This window comes from Toxotes jaculatrix, chromosome 21, assembly GCF_017976425.1.
Source record: "Toxotes jaculatrix isolate fToxJac2 chromosome 21, fToxJac2.pri, whole genome shotgun sequence".
Taxonomy (NCBI): Eukaryota; Metazoa; Chordata; class Actinopteri; family Toxotidae; genus Toxotes; species Toxotes jaculatrix.
Window position 1 is genome coordinate 7,775,185 of NC_054414.1, and position 17,118 is coordinate 7,792,302.

Sequence of the window (17,118 nt, forward strand, 5' to 3'; positions counted from 1 at the left end):
ATAATTTCTTCTGTGACTTTGAAGGGGGCTTATTAAAATAGAAGAGTCTGCCTTACAAACCGTGGCATGGAGCTCCTAAGAATTGAGTATTTACCAGGCAGGGAAAGTGCTATCAAATTGCATTATGGGAGATGTAGGATCCAGCATTTTAGAAGGCTGAGCTTTTGTAAGCGACTAAAAGTGGTAATATCTTGGCCTCTGCTGCTTCAGTTTGGTGCGCTCTTTTGAAAATCTGTCTCTTACAAGCCTCCCAGCTTTGTGAAAGACCGTCCTCCTTTCACTGTGAAAAATGTGAAGTTACTCTGAAATCCTGCAACAGCGTATCAGCAAACTGCGCACAGAAAACTCGTGCTACAGGTTTACCATTCTGGCCGCTCTGTGATGTGGTTTTATGCCAAGGGGACCTGAGATCTAATGTTCAGCTTTCACTGTACTGAACTCTTGCTGCTGTGTAGGAGTGTGCAATTTCAACTGATCACTGAATGCGAGAAAGTGACCAGAATTTTACTTGAACAAAAACAGTAAATCTGTTAAGTGTATGCTTTTTTGCTACTAGAGGCAAAATACCTTTTTTCGACTTGATGTCAATACCAGGGCAAAAGGAAATGCCTCTTACTTATTTTCCCTCTTTCCTCCCTCTCTCCTGCTGGTGTTGCAGAGGTCAGCTACGTGCTGAATGCACAGGTAGATTTTCCAGATGCAGTTCTCTCATTTACCTTTATATTCTCACACCGCTGTGTGCTGTGTTTGCTGCTCTAGACCTCTGCTGCCCCAGTGGCTGCTGGGGCCCCTTGGAGCGGGGGAGCGGAGCCAAGAAACTGTCTGGCCACCCAGTGTAAACTATGTGTTTACAGCGGGGGCCAGGGTCACTCTGGGCACGCTCGGCTCAGTACATCTCACCTGCTGCCAATGATAAAGGGTCTGATGTCGGTGCAGACAGACGGCTACAGTGGCTCCACCAAATCTCCTTAAAAAATATACTGTTTCTTCTGTATCTACAGAGGAGTATTTGGCAGTTGTACCATGCCTTGCTGAGGAGGAAAAGAAATGTGTGATTCTTCTGGCATCGTGCTGCAAGATATCTACTTATCATTCAGCATAATTCCGCTGTGGATGTGTAAATATTTTAAAGGTTAAGCTCAACCAGGCAGTCCAAAGTGAAAGGGACGAGTAGCTCTTGAGCAACCAACATCTCTGCCCTCCCCTCTGTTTTCTCTGAGCTCCGTGCATACTGTTTACTCAAACATTTATAGACTTTATTAGGTGGTCATGCATTTATGTATGTTTTCTCTGCCTTACGTTGACGGCACAGCTTCCTCCCAGCAACTTGGCCCTAATGGCTTGCTTGATGAGAACATGCTCAGATTTGCCTGAACACAGGTGCTGCTGTTTGAGGATTCAAACACAATGTTACGTAACAACCAACAGCTGCGTATTTGCCAGTTCAAAGAATGCTAATAAACATCTACTGTAGTCTGTCTGCAGTACCTTTATCACACTGATCTCTTGATCTCCCTCGTTTGCTTCTTCCTCTCTTCCCTCCTTTTACTTGTCCTCTGTCCCAGTTAGTTGGGATGGGGGTGGGGGTGGGCAGGTCATGCCATGCTCTAAATAACTTTATTGACATTTGAATTGGATGTGGATCACGGTAATTATCCTGCTTCCTGGCTGGCATTCAGTGAGAGGAGAGCATCGATGCAGCCACATCTCAAGCCGGGCCACAGGCAGAGAAATTTCTCTCAGATAACAAACACAGGCTTGTATTCACAGGGTTTTCACTCATATCATCGTATCGCTTACTTAAACACAAGCAGCAACACTAAACACTTTACACATTTCACTGATATGCATTTTGATGCATATTGGAGCTTAAGAATAGAAGCGTGAACAAAGCAACTTTAGTATTTTCTCCTATAGAGGCAGCAATGTGGTAGGACTATGTGAAGTATGCTTGTGGATTTCTTTAAGGCTGAATGACCATGAATCATTGCACGAGAATGTTTGCTCATGCTTATCCTTCAAGAAATCTCCATGACTACGCTCCTGCACGGTCAGTGCGATCATGAAATACTGGTTAGACACCACCAACAGACATTTTGTCTGTACAGTGTTTTTCTGCTGTGAGCTTAATTACATTTTCTGTCCTTTACTGTGGAACTGTTTTTTTTTTTTTTTTTTTTGGTCTAGATTTACCTGCCATCATGTAGTCAAGTGCTATAACATTAAGGAATACAGTTAGACAGTTAGCCTGGCTTTGTCCAAAGGTAACAAAATCCACTTCCCAGCACCTCTGAAGCTCAATTATTAAGACACCACCACTTAACACGACTTCCTGGAGTCTCCACTGGTTGCCTGTCAGCATCCGACACATAACCATCTGTAAAACCACATTTTAAAAAAAGCAGCAGCGCTTGTGCTAACATGTTCCCTGAAAATAAAAGAGTTATCATGCAGCCAGAGGATGGTTTATATTTCTCCTTTGAAGTTACCATCAACCAGCTACTGTCAACTGATAAAAGAAAGAACAGATCCATACTCAACAGAAGATTGAGCATTTCTTCAACGTGTTGTTCTACACTGTTCCATCAGTCACTTAATTTCAGCTTTAATCCTTTCACCTCACACTCACTTCATTTCCAGATGTTTATAAATCACAGTCTCTAAATGACATCACTGATTTATTCATCCAAGGCTAATTTTTCTGACATCTGGCAGGAAATAAATTCCAAACCTGACTTTGCACAACTGTCCCCATCAATAAAACAGTTGTAGTCACTCCATATGCCGGACTGAATGATATTGTCCCGTTGCGGAGCCGAGCAGCGCTGGTGTAAATAGACACTGCTCTCCGCTTTCAAAGTCACTATCATTTTTCCTTGATGTAGAGCGAGAGCTGTGTCCCTGAAGCAAGGCTATCCAGAAGGAGAGAGCGATACAATCAACAGACAGCGCTCGGCCTTTACTGGCAGAGCCTCGACGACCGCTCGGGAGTGAGGGATGAGCAGGAGAGAGGGGAAGAGAGAGAGAGAGAAACATGAAAAAAGGAATAAGTTACCATGACATACTGTATATGTTAAATGTTGATGCTGATCATAGTAGTCTGCAGTGAAAATGGGAGCTGAATACATTTTTGATGAGCTCAAAACAATATTCAAAGCTGTTTTAATGCAAAATGTATCATTATTATGATACTTCTCTGCTTACTTTGGTCAAACTTGGTCACGCATTTGCGTGTGGCCGTGTGTCAAACGCTTGCACCAAGATAGAGGATGGAGAAAGACAGAGCGAGAGTGATAAAGAGAGGAGGAAACTGAGGACTTTCGAGTGGATGAGTGTGTTTCTGGGCTCGGTGTTGGGTTAGTTAATGACTGGTGCAAATGTCAGCCACACAGCTGTGGAGCTACAATCAGCCAGCCAGCTGAGGAAGGGAGCGAGGGATGGAAAGGAGAGCGAGAAAGAGAGCGAGGCAGACAGATATAAAGTATTAAGCCGTGGACGCGGAGAAAAAAGCAGAGAAAACAGTTCTGCGTGAGAGAAGAGGGCGAAGCAGAGGAGGTGAGATAGAGGATTTTGAGCAAAATAAACAGTGAGAGGGATCCGGAGGGAATAGAGAGAGAAGGAGAGACAGAGAAGTTGCCAAGATAGTTTCCATTCTTCTCATCCTCCCTCAACTAGCTGAAGCAGAAATGGTAGAGGCTGCAGTCCAAATCATTACACGCTGCCTTCCTGGAAAGTATTTACTGTTGTCAATAAAAAATTTTAAAAAAAGCAAAGAAGGGAGTGTGGATAAAAGGAAAAATGAATAAAATATGCAGCTTTTCTGTAGGAAGATTGCGAGTTGATGATGGACTGAACTGCTCTCCTCGTATTTTTCAAAGACATTTGCATATATGAAGTACCCAGCACCTTCCCAGGGAGTCTTTTCACCTCCACTTCCTTTGACTTCGCCTTTTTTTTTTTTTTTTTTACCCCATCCGTCCTGTATGCACTGCCCCTTCCTGGCCCATGTTCCATCAGCTCTTGGATTTAAGCCTTTAAGAGCCTCTTTTTCCCTCCAGTAAGAGCTTTAAGGCAGAATGTGTGTGAAAAGCAGTTTTTTTGGGGAAGGATCAGAGCCGGACAGAAATAGGTACAGATCGAGAACAAGAGTGGATGCTTCAGGAGAAAGTCTTTGACCTTGAATTGTCCCTCTATCCGTGTTGCCCCACAAAACACCCTCAGTAACTGACGAGGGCCTTTTTTGCGAGGCAAGGACATGAGTTTATTGTGTCTTGGTTATTGCTCACAAATGCTGTTCGCGGTATTAGGTACACCTGTGTAAAGCTGAGGTGTTTTATCACTGACTGGGCTGCTGTGGAGTGGGACATCTTTGGAAATGTGAAGTTCTGCTGAAGACGTCACAATAATTGATTTGAATCACAATACATCAGTATCAGTGTGTTTATACAGGAGTAATGAATTCCTGGCATATTGCTGACTGTCAAAAACCTTGGCTCTGTATTGTAGTTATACCTGACCTCTAAGCCTTTTTCCTTGTGCCCATGCAGGCAGACCCGGGAGCAGGAGACCCCTCCAGACTTCTTCTATTTCTCTGACTTTGAGAGACACAATGCTGAGATTGCTGCCTTCCATTTGGACAGGTAGGTAAAAACGAACCTGTTCAGGGGGTTTGTATGTGTGTGTGTGTGTGTGTGTGTGTGTGTGTGTGAGTGTGTAGAATGATGTTAAGGCACCAATGATGATGATTTGACACAAACCAGAAGCTGAATAAAGTTGACCCAAACTAAAATAGTGTTTTTAAATTATTGGCTATGAAAAGATTAGTTCCCTCAGGCAGCGGTGGGTGTCACAAACATTTTCAGCTCAATGAGAAAAAAAAAAAAAGCAGACGTTCTTGAATCGACTCTAACTCCTTCATGTCCAAATACTTCCTTCCATCCTGGAGGGCAACCGTCTTGCAGGTTTTTGTTCCCCCCTGATTGCTAATTTGCCTCTCCTTGTGTCAGCTCATTAACCACCTGGGAGGAACAAAAATCCTGCACAAAGCCCAACCTGAAGGGACAGAAATGTGTCCCTCTGTTTTACAGTAAAGCTTTAAGATGAGGCGTTTGCAAGGTCCCCTCAAGTATACCAATACCGATGCAGTATATGTGCTCAGGCATGTCTGCAGGCATAACCATTTCTCTTTCCACGCGTGGACGCCTTCCATGTGCTCCAGATTTTCAGTGCGCTTATTTGCACATTTGCTTCTCCTTTTCACTGCTGCTGTCCCTTGGAAGCTCATCCACAGCGAGTGGTGAGAGCCGGGCCCGTACAGTAGAAGCTGTGAGCTCTGAGAGGCCATGAGTCATAGAGAATGAATGCTTCCCTCCCGCAGCTAGCATCTGACTGAACAATGAGCAGCCTCCTTGCCTAGCTAACCACCACGCTCTCTGACTTCACTGCCTTTACAAGGCTAACACTTTATGGCCGGCCTTCCCCGCCCGCCTGCCGGAGAGACTGTAATGAAAAGAGAAAACCTCATGAGGCTCTGATCGACGAGAGAAAGCAATGAGTTTTAGCAGCGCCGTTGCTATTAAAGTCAATCTGACGTCGCTGTGGCTGTGTGTTATTATGAGCAGGGGGACTGTGTCGTAGTGTGAATGCTGGTGACACAAGATGATACTTGTGAGGTCACACACTCATGTCCACTCATATATGAGCATGCACAGTGGGTCCACAGAGGGCTGTGATGTTGAATCTGCTGCTTTTCCTTCAGGCACAATGACACAGTTCAGCAGCAATTGCATTAGCAGCAGCTTTCTACAACCAGTCTGCTACACATCTGGTCCTCCTCTATACACACACACACACACACACACACATGAAAATACGCTCACACACTCCCGGCTCATGTGTGGGTTAAGGGGAAGAGGAGGAAACCAAAGGCATGAAAGGCCCTGTGCCCATTCTAAATATAAGCCAGGCAGGGTTTGCCAAAAGCAGCGCTTTATTTTTTTCCCTTATTTTGTCTGTTCTAAATTAGAGCCTGGCTACAGATCTGCTGCTGCTGCTGCTGCTGGTGCACAGGCTTAGGCTACACTGCCTCCCAGGGGACCCACAGACACACACAGGCTCTTTTAAAGCAGCACTCGCACGGGCGTGCACACACATACCCACACAGAGACACTGTCTTTTATTATATAGGCTACACTGCTATAAGCTTCATTAATTATATGATTGCATTTAAATGGGAAGTGCACTTGGTATCGCTGCATGAGGTAGTCAGCAGATATAACGACAATACGAGGCACAATGTGACCTTAAAATATTAAACTCTATATCTCCTAATTCACAATGCCCAATGGGACCTTATACAGTTTTCAGCTGGGAATATGTGAATGTGATGATTCCCACTGTTGTTTGATGCACAGCACTTAGCAGGCCTTTCAATCCCACCCTGAATATAACACAAGTTTTAAATGGCCAACGTGGGAATAGGGTTTATCAAGAGGGATTAAAAAAAAAAAAAAAAAGAAAGAAAGCATGTGAGTGCTGAAGGAAGCTGAAGCCAGCCCTCGCTGTTCCCTTTAGCATGGCAGCAGGCCCAGGCCCAGCAGGCCAAACGGTGCTGCACGGTGCTTCGTCCTGTGTCCTTCTGTCTGTTTGACAGCATGGAGGGAAGGGACATGACTGTGTGTGTCTGTCTCACTCCACTGGCCACCATGCTACTTGATGGCATCATTTGTACAACAGGCTCTTGATTAATGACCATCCCTTTTTTCCTTTTCTCTTTCCCTTTCTCCACCTGGTTTTCCCCATGTCTCTCTGTCTCTTTTCTCATTCCCCTGCCTCCATCTTTAATCTCAGCCTCTCTTCCTGTGTCTCTCTCTGCCCTAAAGCCTTGGCCATTAGGTGTTGTCAGGGGGCATCAATTTTTAAAGAGCCCATGCTGATGTTGTAGCTGGATGGTACTGACGACAGCCACAGCATCTTTTAGAAAAAAAGACAGCTTTTCTTAACCTTATATCCTTCATCTACATACACAGACACAGTGGCCTGTGTGGGTGAGTATTTATATCTTGAAGGACATTAAATCAGGAACCTGCGTGGAAGTAAAAAATGTGTTGGATGCAGAATCTCAGCCACATACAAACCACTGGGAGGTTTACCACCATGTGGTGTAACTGTCGGGTCATTACTTATGTCACAGTGCCCCCTGTTGTCAGTGACATTCAATTACATGAGTTTCTTTCTGTTAAGATGCAGGTGTTCGCCACAGTGGCCTAATGGATAAGGTTCTGGCCTCCAAAGTCAGGGACTGTGTTTGAGTCCCATCTCAGCTGAAACCTTGTTTGCCTGCATTTACAAATAACTTGTCCTTGTCGCTACCATCTGCAGAGTGTTGTTTATTGCATACAGAGCTCTGCCTGTGAGTTTTAAAAACTCTAACATTCTCCAAATATGTAGCACAAAGCAACTTTTTGGGGTTATTGTGGGCCAATAATTTAAACTCACAGATGGCATTGTTGCCCTCTGTTTTTCCAAGAACTCCTGAAATTAGGTTTTATGTCCACCATGATTTTGTTACAAATGTGTACATATAATCTCACAAATATCTGTTTCTTTTTATACTGTCTTTTTTCTGTGATCTCTAAGATAGGATAGATTTATCTGTGATAGACGGAGATAGTGATCACCTGCAAAGGTGTCAGTCACACTGAATATTAAAATATGTTTATCATGTCTGTTTAGCTCAGATTTGAGTGTGATTTTTAAAGCTAATAGCAGCGATTGGAGTCAAGTACCTTCATTCCCGCCATGAGCTGTGTGTTGCAGCCACTCCTGCAACTGCTGGTGTTGTTAGTGAGTGGCCCACATCAGCAGGCCAAACTACAACACCTGACTTACTATTGTTTTTGGAACACATGCAGCTGCCCCTTTCGCTTCACGCAGTTTCTCTCCCTCGGAGCTCCTGCCTCACAGTTTGAAAACCTCAGCTCTATTCTGAAGGCAGAACGTAACCCCTCGCTATCTGTCTCTGTCCCATAGGATCCTGGATTTTCGTCGCGTGCCCCCTGTGGCTGGCAGGCTGGTCAACATGACAAAGGAGATCAGAGACGTCACACGAGACAAAAAGCTCTGGAGGACTTTCTTCATTTCACCAGGTACACAATGTAAAAAAGGGGCAGAGTTACGGGTTTTCAGAGACACATCCAGAAGAGAAAAACTTTGACCAAGATGCCCTGAAACTGATTTTGCCTACACCCACAGAACTGATAAGAAAATGCTGCAAAAATTCATATCAGTTCTACACTTTTTAGTTTCTGTTATGTGCACCACGAAACAGTGGGAAACACACTTTTCTACAAACCTCAGCTGAATGCAAACAATAGTAAAATGACCTCAGCGTGGTCCTCAACAATTTCTTCAACTTCAGAAGTCTCAGTCCAGCAAAAATGAACCGTTTCCTCGTTCATAATGTAGAGCAAAGTCAGTTCTGTGCCCTGAATTACTGGGATATTCATTTGCATGGGATTAGTATTATCAGGGGACTTTAGCTTGCACCAAAGCACAGCAGTTAATTAGCGATGCAACTTTTTACTTTACACATTATACACATGGAAAATTCTCATAGGATTAAAATTACTGGCAATCTCAGCAATTAATGTATGTCACTGAATGTCCCCAGGTAATTTTAATCGTGTACAGAGTGGGCATTAAATATGTGTGGTGTGCATACCTTGAGGGCAGAAAGAGCACATTTAAAATATTGAACTCTGAGCAGCATAATACAATACACATAAACTTTTTTGCTATCATTGAGTTAACAAAGCAGCAACAACAATCTATGTGTCCTTTCTTTGATTCTCAGCCAACAACGTGTGTTTCTACGGAGAGTGTTCGTACTACTGCTCCACTGAGCATGCTCTGTGTGGTAAACCAGACCAGATAGAAGGATCCCTGGCTGCTTTCCTCCCAGACCTGGCCCTTGCCAAACGCAAGACCTGGAGGAACCCATGGAGACGGTCCTACCACAAACGCAAGAAGGCAGAGTAAGCGATCCATCCCGCACTCAGACAGTGCTGCATTCACTGACACGCAATAGGAGCAGACACTGCGAAGTCCTGTTGATCCAACTATCAGGGGATATTTATTACACTCACTGCAATAACTCATGAAAGCTGAGCAGGAGATCTGTGGTGTGCAGGAAATTCTGTACAGCATGTGTCAAAGCTGACCTACATCCAAATACAACACAACAGGCTGTACACATGTTTTTGCACAAGAGAACACAGCTTGTTTTTCCCATATTCATCACAGCACAGGAATGAAAATGGGAAACAAATTGGATTTTGGTGATGTGTTTTTGCAGATGCATAAATTCTAGTAGATTGAAAATGTAAACAGGATGTTTTGTGTGATAACTCCTCAGGTGGGAGGTGGACCCAGACTACTGCGAGGAGGTCAAACAGACTCCACCTTATGACAGTGGGACACGACTGCTGGACATCATGGACATGACCATCTTTGACTTCCTCATGGGTGAGCTAACATGTCTCACATTCTTTAACTACAGATGCATGCAAGCAGTGAATTTCCAGAATACCTGCTGTGTTCAGTATGTAACATATAAGTAGCCACATTACAAACACATTAACACACACTTTTTTTCCCCACTCTCTCCTGAATTGTTTACATCACAGGAAACATGGATCGTCACCATTATGAGACATTTGAAAAGTTTGGAAATGAGACGTTCATCATCCATCTGGACAACGGCAGAGGGTGAGACACAGCTTAATGTCTTAACGTTGGTCATTCAGAGCTCTGCAGCTTTCATGCTTCTACTTGTAGGATGTGTAAGATAAGATAAGAAAATCCTTTATTAGTCCCTCAGTGGGGAAATTGCATTTAGCAACAGCAAGGGTACAGTACAGTAAGTGAAAGTAAAATATAAGTAAGACCAATATGGCCAGTACAAGATTAAATAAACACTAATATATATACCAAGACAGAAATAACCAAACAGTCGAAACATTTTTTATTTTCCCAAATTGCTCATTAAATTGCAAATGTATACATTTTTAATGAAAAGGCATGCATATATATGCATAGAGTTATTCATATATTCTGAGTAACAGGTGAGCATAAGAAGGCACCAAAAAAATAACACCAAGAGCTATGCAGGACCACAGAGGTGTATAAGCTGCTGCACAGCATTCACGCTAATAAAAAGCTTAACACAATAAAAGCTGCAGACAAACAGCAGGTTGTCCAACAGCACAGGGAACATTAAATACCAGTGTCAGTGATCACTTTCAGTACAATCTGTGCTTCTGTTTTTCATTCTAGCTTTGGAAAACACTCCCATGATGAGATGTCCATCCTGGTGCCATTGACCCAGTGCTGCAGGTAAAGACCTTCTTTGTGGTGTTTTTTACGTAGCTTGATAAGTGTGATGGTGTTATCGATCCCTAAGGAGAAGAAGGAGATAAAGATAGAGATCTTTGTGAGGCTACTAAACTTTCTAATTGCCCAAAATGTTATCTTGCTATAGTTACACAATCCTCCCCATGGGAAATCCAAGCAGGAGATTCCACGTGATTTGTTGGATTGATCATTATCATTGTTCGCAGAGCCTATGTGCAGAAATATCTGTGCATGAGGCAACGCTGACTCTCCTCCCCCGGCTGCTCTCTTTCTGCAGGGTCAGGAAGTCGACCCACTTGCGTCTGCAGCTGCTGGCTAAGGAAGAATACAAACTGTCCACGCTCATGGCAGAGTCCCTGGTGAGGGACCGCCTCAGTCCCATCCTCATCCAGCCACACCTGGAAGCCATGGACCGACGACTACGCCAGGTCAGTACATCATACTCTTTTTGTGCCGTGCCTGTGCAGTGGTTAGCTTTCTATCCTTTCATTTGAATCACTAAATTAGAAATTAGACAATTAACCAATGAATTGATTAAGAGAAATTTAATCAGTAGTTTTGTTGACTGGTTACTAGTCTTCTCAAATGTGGGTATTTGCTGATCGTCTTAGTTCTCTGTGGTAGTAAATCAAATATCTTTGTGTTTTGACTGTTAGAGACTTAGGTTCTTGGAAGTTGCCATTGACATTTTTCACAAATTTCGATCAGTTAATCAGCACATCAGGAAAGTAATTGGCAGATGAATTTATGGTGAAAATGAATGTAGGTTGAGGCCTAATTTAAAGGAATTCAAACGAGATATATTGTGTTAATAAATGAGCTTTAAAAGTGCCACTTGGCGGTTTTTGTTACGTTTGGACAGAGCTAAGCTAACTGTTCCCCCTGTTTCCAGTCTAAGCTAAGCTAACCAGTCTCTTACTGTGCACATGTGACATCAGTCTTCTTATTGGGTCTCTTAAAGAGGACATTAAGTGATTGGACCCTGTTTGACCTCTAATGGTGACAAACAACTGAATCTCTGCTTTTGTGTGACTAGGTGCTGAATGTGCTGTCAGAATGCATTGAAAAGGAGGGCTACAGTTACGTGGTGGAGGACGACCTCCAGGGGGACCAAGGGAAGGACCATGTTCACACCGGCCCACGACGGAGGTAGCTGTCTGGGGGATAGGCTGGACAGGACTGAATCTTTGAAGACAGGAGAGTGGACTGAGCAGATCCAGTCTTTCTTTTAAACTGAACTGGCATCCTGTTACACAGATGAGCTCCATCTGTACTGAATTCCTCACAGGGCTTGATTTTTGCTGAGCGGACAGGGAAGCCCTCCTGCCTGAGGTAAACATAAGCTGTCAGGAAGTGGAAGCCTGCTGGATAGGACCGGACTTTGACAAACGGCGCAGTGACTTTGCCGGCACTGAAGCTCGAGATGCGGGTGATCTCAAAGACTTGTGGATGGATGTGAACCACCCCACATCACCTAGACTCCTTAAAATATCCAACCCTGACTCTAGCGTAGGATAGCATCACCACAGCTGACCCAAACACCCACCGACCCACCGCAGCATTACCAAACCATGAAAGTCTTGCAAGAGACGCCTTCTCTCTGTCTTGTTCAGGACCCTTTTTTGAATTCAGTGAATTCTGAGGGACTTGTGAAGAATCTCCCGACCCGACCCTCCGCTCTCCTCACAAGCTGAATTATGTGTTTCTACGTATTGTTGGTATAGCAAGTGTTTCGGTTGAACATTCACAGTGGAGGAGGAGGTGGAGGCTGACTTCCTGTTGTCTTAAGTATCAAAATGATGTTTTGAGTTTTGCTGCAAAATGCTTTATTGCATTGTCTTTTTTTTTTTTTATTTCTGCTGAGCCGTTTCAGCTTCTACCATTGGTATTGAAGATGGTAGTATTTGATTGGAGTGCAGGTTTACTCCTGGATTTGTCCATTAATTTTGCCCATAAATGTCCTTGAGAGTATTTATTAAAATTCATATTTATTGTTTGAGATGAACACTAATACAACAGCATTACTTCTGTTTAAAAAAAAACAGCTGTTGAATTTACATCACAGAGGTGTACTTCTTCATTTGTCCAAAAGAGGGCAAACTGAGCATGTGTAAAACTAGCTGCCAGGTCAGTGCCTCTCAGTAAAATCACCCCCTCTCCATATTTCACCCCATTTCTAAGTATCAAGCCTGCTTTTAAATTGGCTTATAGCCACCATAAGTATTGGTTAGATTCATATGAGCAAGTCTGTGCCTCCGTTCACAACATTTAATCCAACTACTGTTTTTCTGTTTTCATTTCTTTCAGTGCAACAGATATGAGGTTGCGTTTATGGTACCAAGAGCCAAATGTGACACTAAAAGTTTTATATTATTGTTTCTTTGTAATATATTTGATGTCCAGATGTTGCTGTTGTGGAGAGATTATTTTTCAGGATGTAAATTTCATTCGTCGCCAACAGCTGATAGCTTAACTGTTGGTGTCAACGGTTCAGTCACTGGCTGAAAGTTAATATATACGGTAGGAAAAATCTAGTGCCTGTGCAATGATAGAAATACTTGAATGTCTGGTTTCATAGCAGAAGGGTTTGAACTTCTCCCAGGTACGAGCTATAGATATGATACAGAGGTCTACATAAATGTGTGTGCTGACTCCATCTGTTTCCATAAGGGTTTTATTAAACAGTCTTAAGTTTCCATAGTCCTGTGTCAGGTCAGTAGTGTGTATGGACGTGTGGGTGGATCCATGGAGAACCTTTAGACGATGTGTTCTTGAAGTGAAAACGCTTCTTTTTTTTTTTATTCAACTCATTGTTTCTGTGGATTTTATTGTTCATTTCTTTGCATCATGGTTAAAAGTGCAATAAAACAAAATAAGCAGAATATTATATTGCCACCGTGTTTTCCCTCTTCAAGAGAAGATAACCAACATCTATAAATTCTGGATGATTTTCTGTTTGTTTGGGGAAAATATCGAGTGGGTGCTGTTTTAAGGTGGAGCCTGCCATTTTCTGGAAACCACTGCGGTTAGTACTTCAACCTTATTTGACCTCGTCTGCTGACAAGAAAGAAATTAGAGCTTCCTCCTTCATTCAAAAGTCCAGTCTGTTTTAAACTTCGTGATCACAGAGGGCTCTTTGATACAGCACACACTTCCATTCTGTCAAGCAGCAGGTCATTTTGTTAAAGATCTCACCCTGACATTTGTAAAACATAAAGTAAAATAAATAAATAAATAAATAAATAAGGTGATAGCCTAGTTCCTGTCAGAGCGGCGCACCCAATCAAACTGTCCCTGGAACCTTACAGCCACTTTATTTTAGCCATGGCTAAACAAGGCCTTTCTTCTGCAGAAATCTCTCTGAGAATTTCACAAGAAAGCTGGGCCAGAAGAGGATTTTTTGCAAGAAATATCAGAAAATTTTGTGCTGCAGTTTAATGGGACTGCCCGACACGCATTTGGAGTTGGAGGTGGTGAAAAGCCATAGCTGAGGTATGAATCTCGTTGTGCTACAGATGTCATTTTATGCCCATTCATCGCAACTGCAAGGAATCACTGGTATCCTTATTGGTGCGAGCGTGTTCAGTCTTATTGGATGTTGTATTATTCCCTGCATTAGAAGTCTCATTGTAGAGTCTATTGATAGGTTAGTCACATACCAGATGGCCTCTCTGGCTGAGACTAGTCTTCTGTCAGATGTTGAAAACCCAACTGATTTATTTACTGATTGGATTCCTCCTCTTTATGATGATGATGATGATGATGATGATGATGTTTAGGTTGTGAGTTTTTGTATTTTCCCCCCAGCTTGCTATCAACCTAAGGACGTCTGTGTCCTACAAAAACAGCTAAATGCATATTTTCACATATATCAGCTAATGATGTGTCTACTTAAACCTAAAGGAATGTAGTCACTGATCATATGATCAATTTGTATATACTTTATTGTGACAGACAATTACTGTCTAAAGGATTTTATTTCACTTATCATCAGGAAGAAAGTATTTTTCCACCACACTCATATACATGCCGTCTGTGATAAAGGATATGAGAAAGCTTTGTAGATTCAAACAAAAAGGGTTTTGTTAAAGCTCAAGGTCTTAGCTACATCACAGTAAAACACTAAAACTCTGTGGAAGCCTACACTGTACATTATGCCGTGGTCTGCTGGGGAGCGGGCAGCACAGCCAGAGACAGGAAGAGACTGAACAAGCTGGTCAGGAGGGCCAGCTCTGTCTTAGGCTGCCCGCTGGACACTGTGGAGGAGGTGGGTGAGAGGAGGATGTTAGCCAAGCTGGCATTCATTATGGACAACACCTCTCACCCCCTGCACCAGACTGTGGAAGCACTGAGCAGCTCCTTCAGCGGCAGACTTAGACATCCACAATGTAGGAAGCAGCGCTACCGCAGGTCCTTCATTCCCTTTGCTGTCAGACTGTACAGCTCAACTGTTTAGTTGTACACTGGTCTGGTCTAACATTTCATTTGTCCATGTGGGACTGTGCATATATATGTATATGTATATATTTATATATATATATATATGTTTTTCTTCTCTCCCACAGGATCCTACTCTGTGTACTGTTTTTTTGTAACTTTACTTTCTTTTTTCTTTAGATTGTAAAAACTACTCTGCACTTTATCCTTTTCATTTCTCCTGTTTTTGCTTGTGAGCTGCCTAACAAGTGAAATTCCCCTCTGTGAGATCAATAAAATGCTATCTTATCTTATCTTATGTCAGTTAAATTCTGTTGGGCAGGTTCTTCTTGTCACCTACGTTTGATGTCTTTTAATGAGCTTTTATTTGTTTTGAGCTCTTTATTATGTGTGTAAAAGTCCAAATAAACTGTTGTGTTTCCTCTTTTGATATTTTTAACTGTTTTGCAGACACATTTCCCAGTGAGGACTGTTGAATGGATGTGACAATTTTACTCTGCATGAACTGAAACAATAAGACATGCCTCAGGAACCTTAAACACTAATAAAAGTGAAATCAAGTGAGCTCTTCCTACTGAGAGCTCACTCACTGGTTGACTTTGTTTGCTTTTGAACACACCTTATATGACATATATAGTTTGCATTATCCAGATTCAGACTGACCCACTGCACTGTTGGTATTTGTGGGAAAAAAGTAGTTGTTCTGTTGGTTGTGTTGTTGTTCTGTAGTGCCTGAGAGCAGAGGAAAACCAAAGTCAAATTCCTTGTGTGTATGCATACATTTGGCCAATAAAACTGATTCTGACTGAAGTCTTTAATGCATAAAGCCATGGAGTCAGACTGAAAGTGAACCCCTGGCAATTTGTAATCATTTCTAATACCCATTCAGACATAACTGCTGCTTTATGAGGGCGGTCACCGCAGGTCCCTCCTACTACTCAACCTGTTAGTCCCGTCCAATCAGAGTCGAGTTTGAGCCGCCCCAAAAATCAGTCGCACCTGTTGCCCATGCATTAATCAAACCCATGTGACCGGGGAGGAGAGGGGCTCAGCCAATAGCAGGGCAGAGTTTTATGTCAGGTGCAGCTTGTCAGGCGTGGAATACGGGGAGCCTCCGTAACGTTCTGCTTTAATATAAATTTAGAGGCTCATTGCCTCTACATTTATGCGTGTGTGTGATTTGAGTGTTGGAGGTGCAGGCTTGTGTCTTTAGCTCGGTTGAGATGGACTTTGTAACCGGTATAGCCGCTTTGGGGTTCGGGATTGGCCAAGTGTTGGCAAGGCTTTTGCTGCAGGTCGATGGAGCTGATCCAGAGGACCTTTTGAGAGCAGGTGTGTGAAGGCCACATTGTGCAGTGTTTCTACCCCTCTGCATGCATCCATGTCTGAGTGTGAAAATATGTCTATATTAAAATCAGAAAGAAGGAAGCGCCTGCTTTTGTCTTCTATGCACTTTAGATGGGGTTTAGTTCGGTTCTGGGTGGGGGGGGGGGGGGGGGGCGGGGAGCTTCGGTAAGGCCCCTGCTGCGGCTGGAAGTGAAGCAAAAATATTAGAAGTTCAAAGGTTGACTTGATTAGTATCCAAAACCAATGTGTTTGTGTTTTTCAGCAGGAGGGAGGAGCTGAGTGAGAGGACCATTTGAGACCAGGTGAGCAAGAGCCACATTGTAGTCTTTCTACATTTATGCATGTACTAATTTTTATACTGTGTGTGAGAGAGAGTGTTGTAGGTGTATGTGTGGTGGAGCCAGTGAAGCTGTTGCTGGTGAGGATAGAGCGCCATCCTGTGGGTGTTTAGGTGCTGCGCTTGGGCCTGTAGGTGTGAATCTGTGTGATGAAGATTGGCATGAAGGTCGTGGAGGAGGTCACAGTCAAAGTGAAGCTCAGGTAGGCCTCCTGCTGCATGTGGAGGTTTTGCAAACTGTTTAAAAATACAAGGTTAGACTTTCTTTGTTCCTGTGGCTCATGTTTAGTTTCTTTTTGCGTTGTGCAGGATGGAGCAGCTGATGGAGAGGACCACGAGAGACAAGGTGAAAGCAAGCATGTTGGTCAACATCGCTCAGTCTTTTGTTTTTGTTTTTTAAACATTTAAGGGTTCATGTGTGTCTCACTGTCTCAGTTTCTGTGTTTAATTCAGGAAGTGTTGGATCAGAGGCAGGTGGTGTGTGTCCTGGGCCATGAAGAGGAAGAATTGTAAAGAGCTTAGTCTCCTGTTGGGGTTGTGGAGGGTGTGTTTGCAAATAAAGGCTTGATTTGTACCCAATGGCA

At 43.1% G+C, this 17,118-nt stretch overlaps 1 protein-coding gene across 1 annotated transcript in view; it reads left to right on the plus strand.

Moving 5' to 3' along the window:
- fam20cb (FAM20C golgi associated secretory pathway kinase b) overlaps positions 1 to 13,295 on the plus strand; it is a 46,886-nt gene extending 33,591 nt beyond the window's left edge. Inside the window, exons 4-11 of the mRNA XM_041067299.1 lie at positions 4,548 to 4,640; positions 8,032 to 8,147; positions 8,855 to 9,035; positions 9,416 to 9,525; positions 9,687 to 9,768; positions 10,336 to 10,395; positions 10,691 to 10,841; positions 11,450 to 13,295. Coding sequence (XP_040923233.1) covers positions 4,548 to 4,640; positions 8,032 to 8,147; positions 8,855 to 9,035; positions 9,416 to 9,525; positions 9,687 to 9,768; positions 10,336 to 10,395; positions 10,691 to 10,841; positions 11,450 to 11,566 — 910 coding nt within the window. The 3' untranslated portion in view covers positions 11,567 to 13,295. The remainder of the gene's footprint in view (positions 1 to 4,547; positions 4,641 to 8,031; positions 8,148 to 8,854; positions 9,036 to 9,415; positions 9,526 to 9,686; positions 9,769 to 10,335; positions 10,396 to 10,690; positions 10,842 to 11,449) is intronic.
- The last annotated feature ends 3,823 nt before the right edge of the window (positions 13,296 to 17,118 follow it).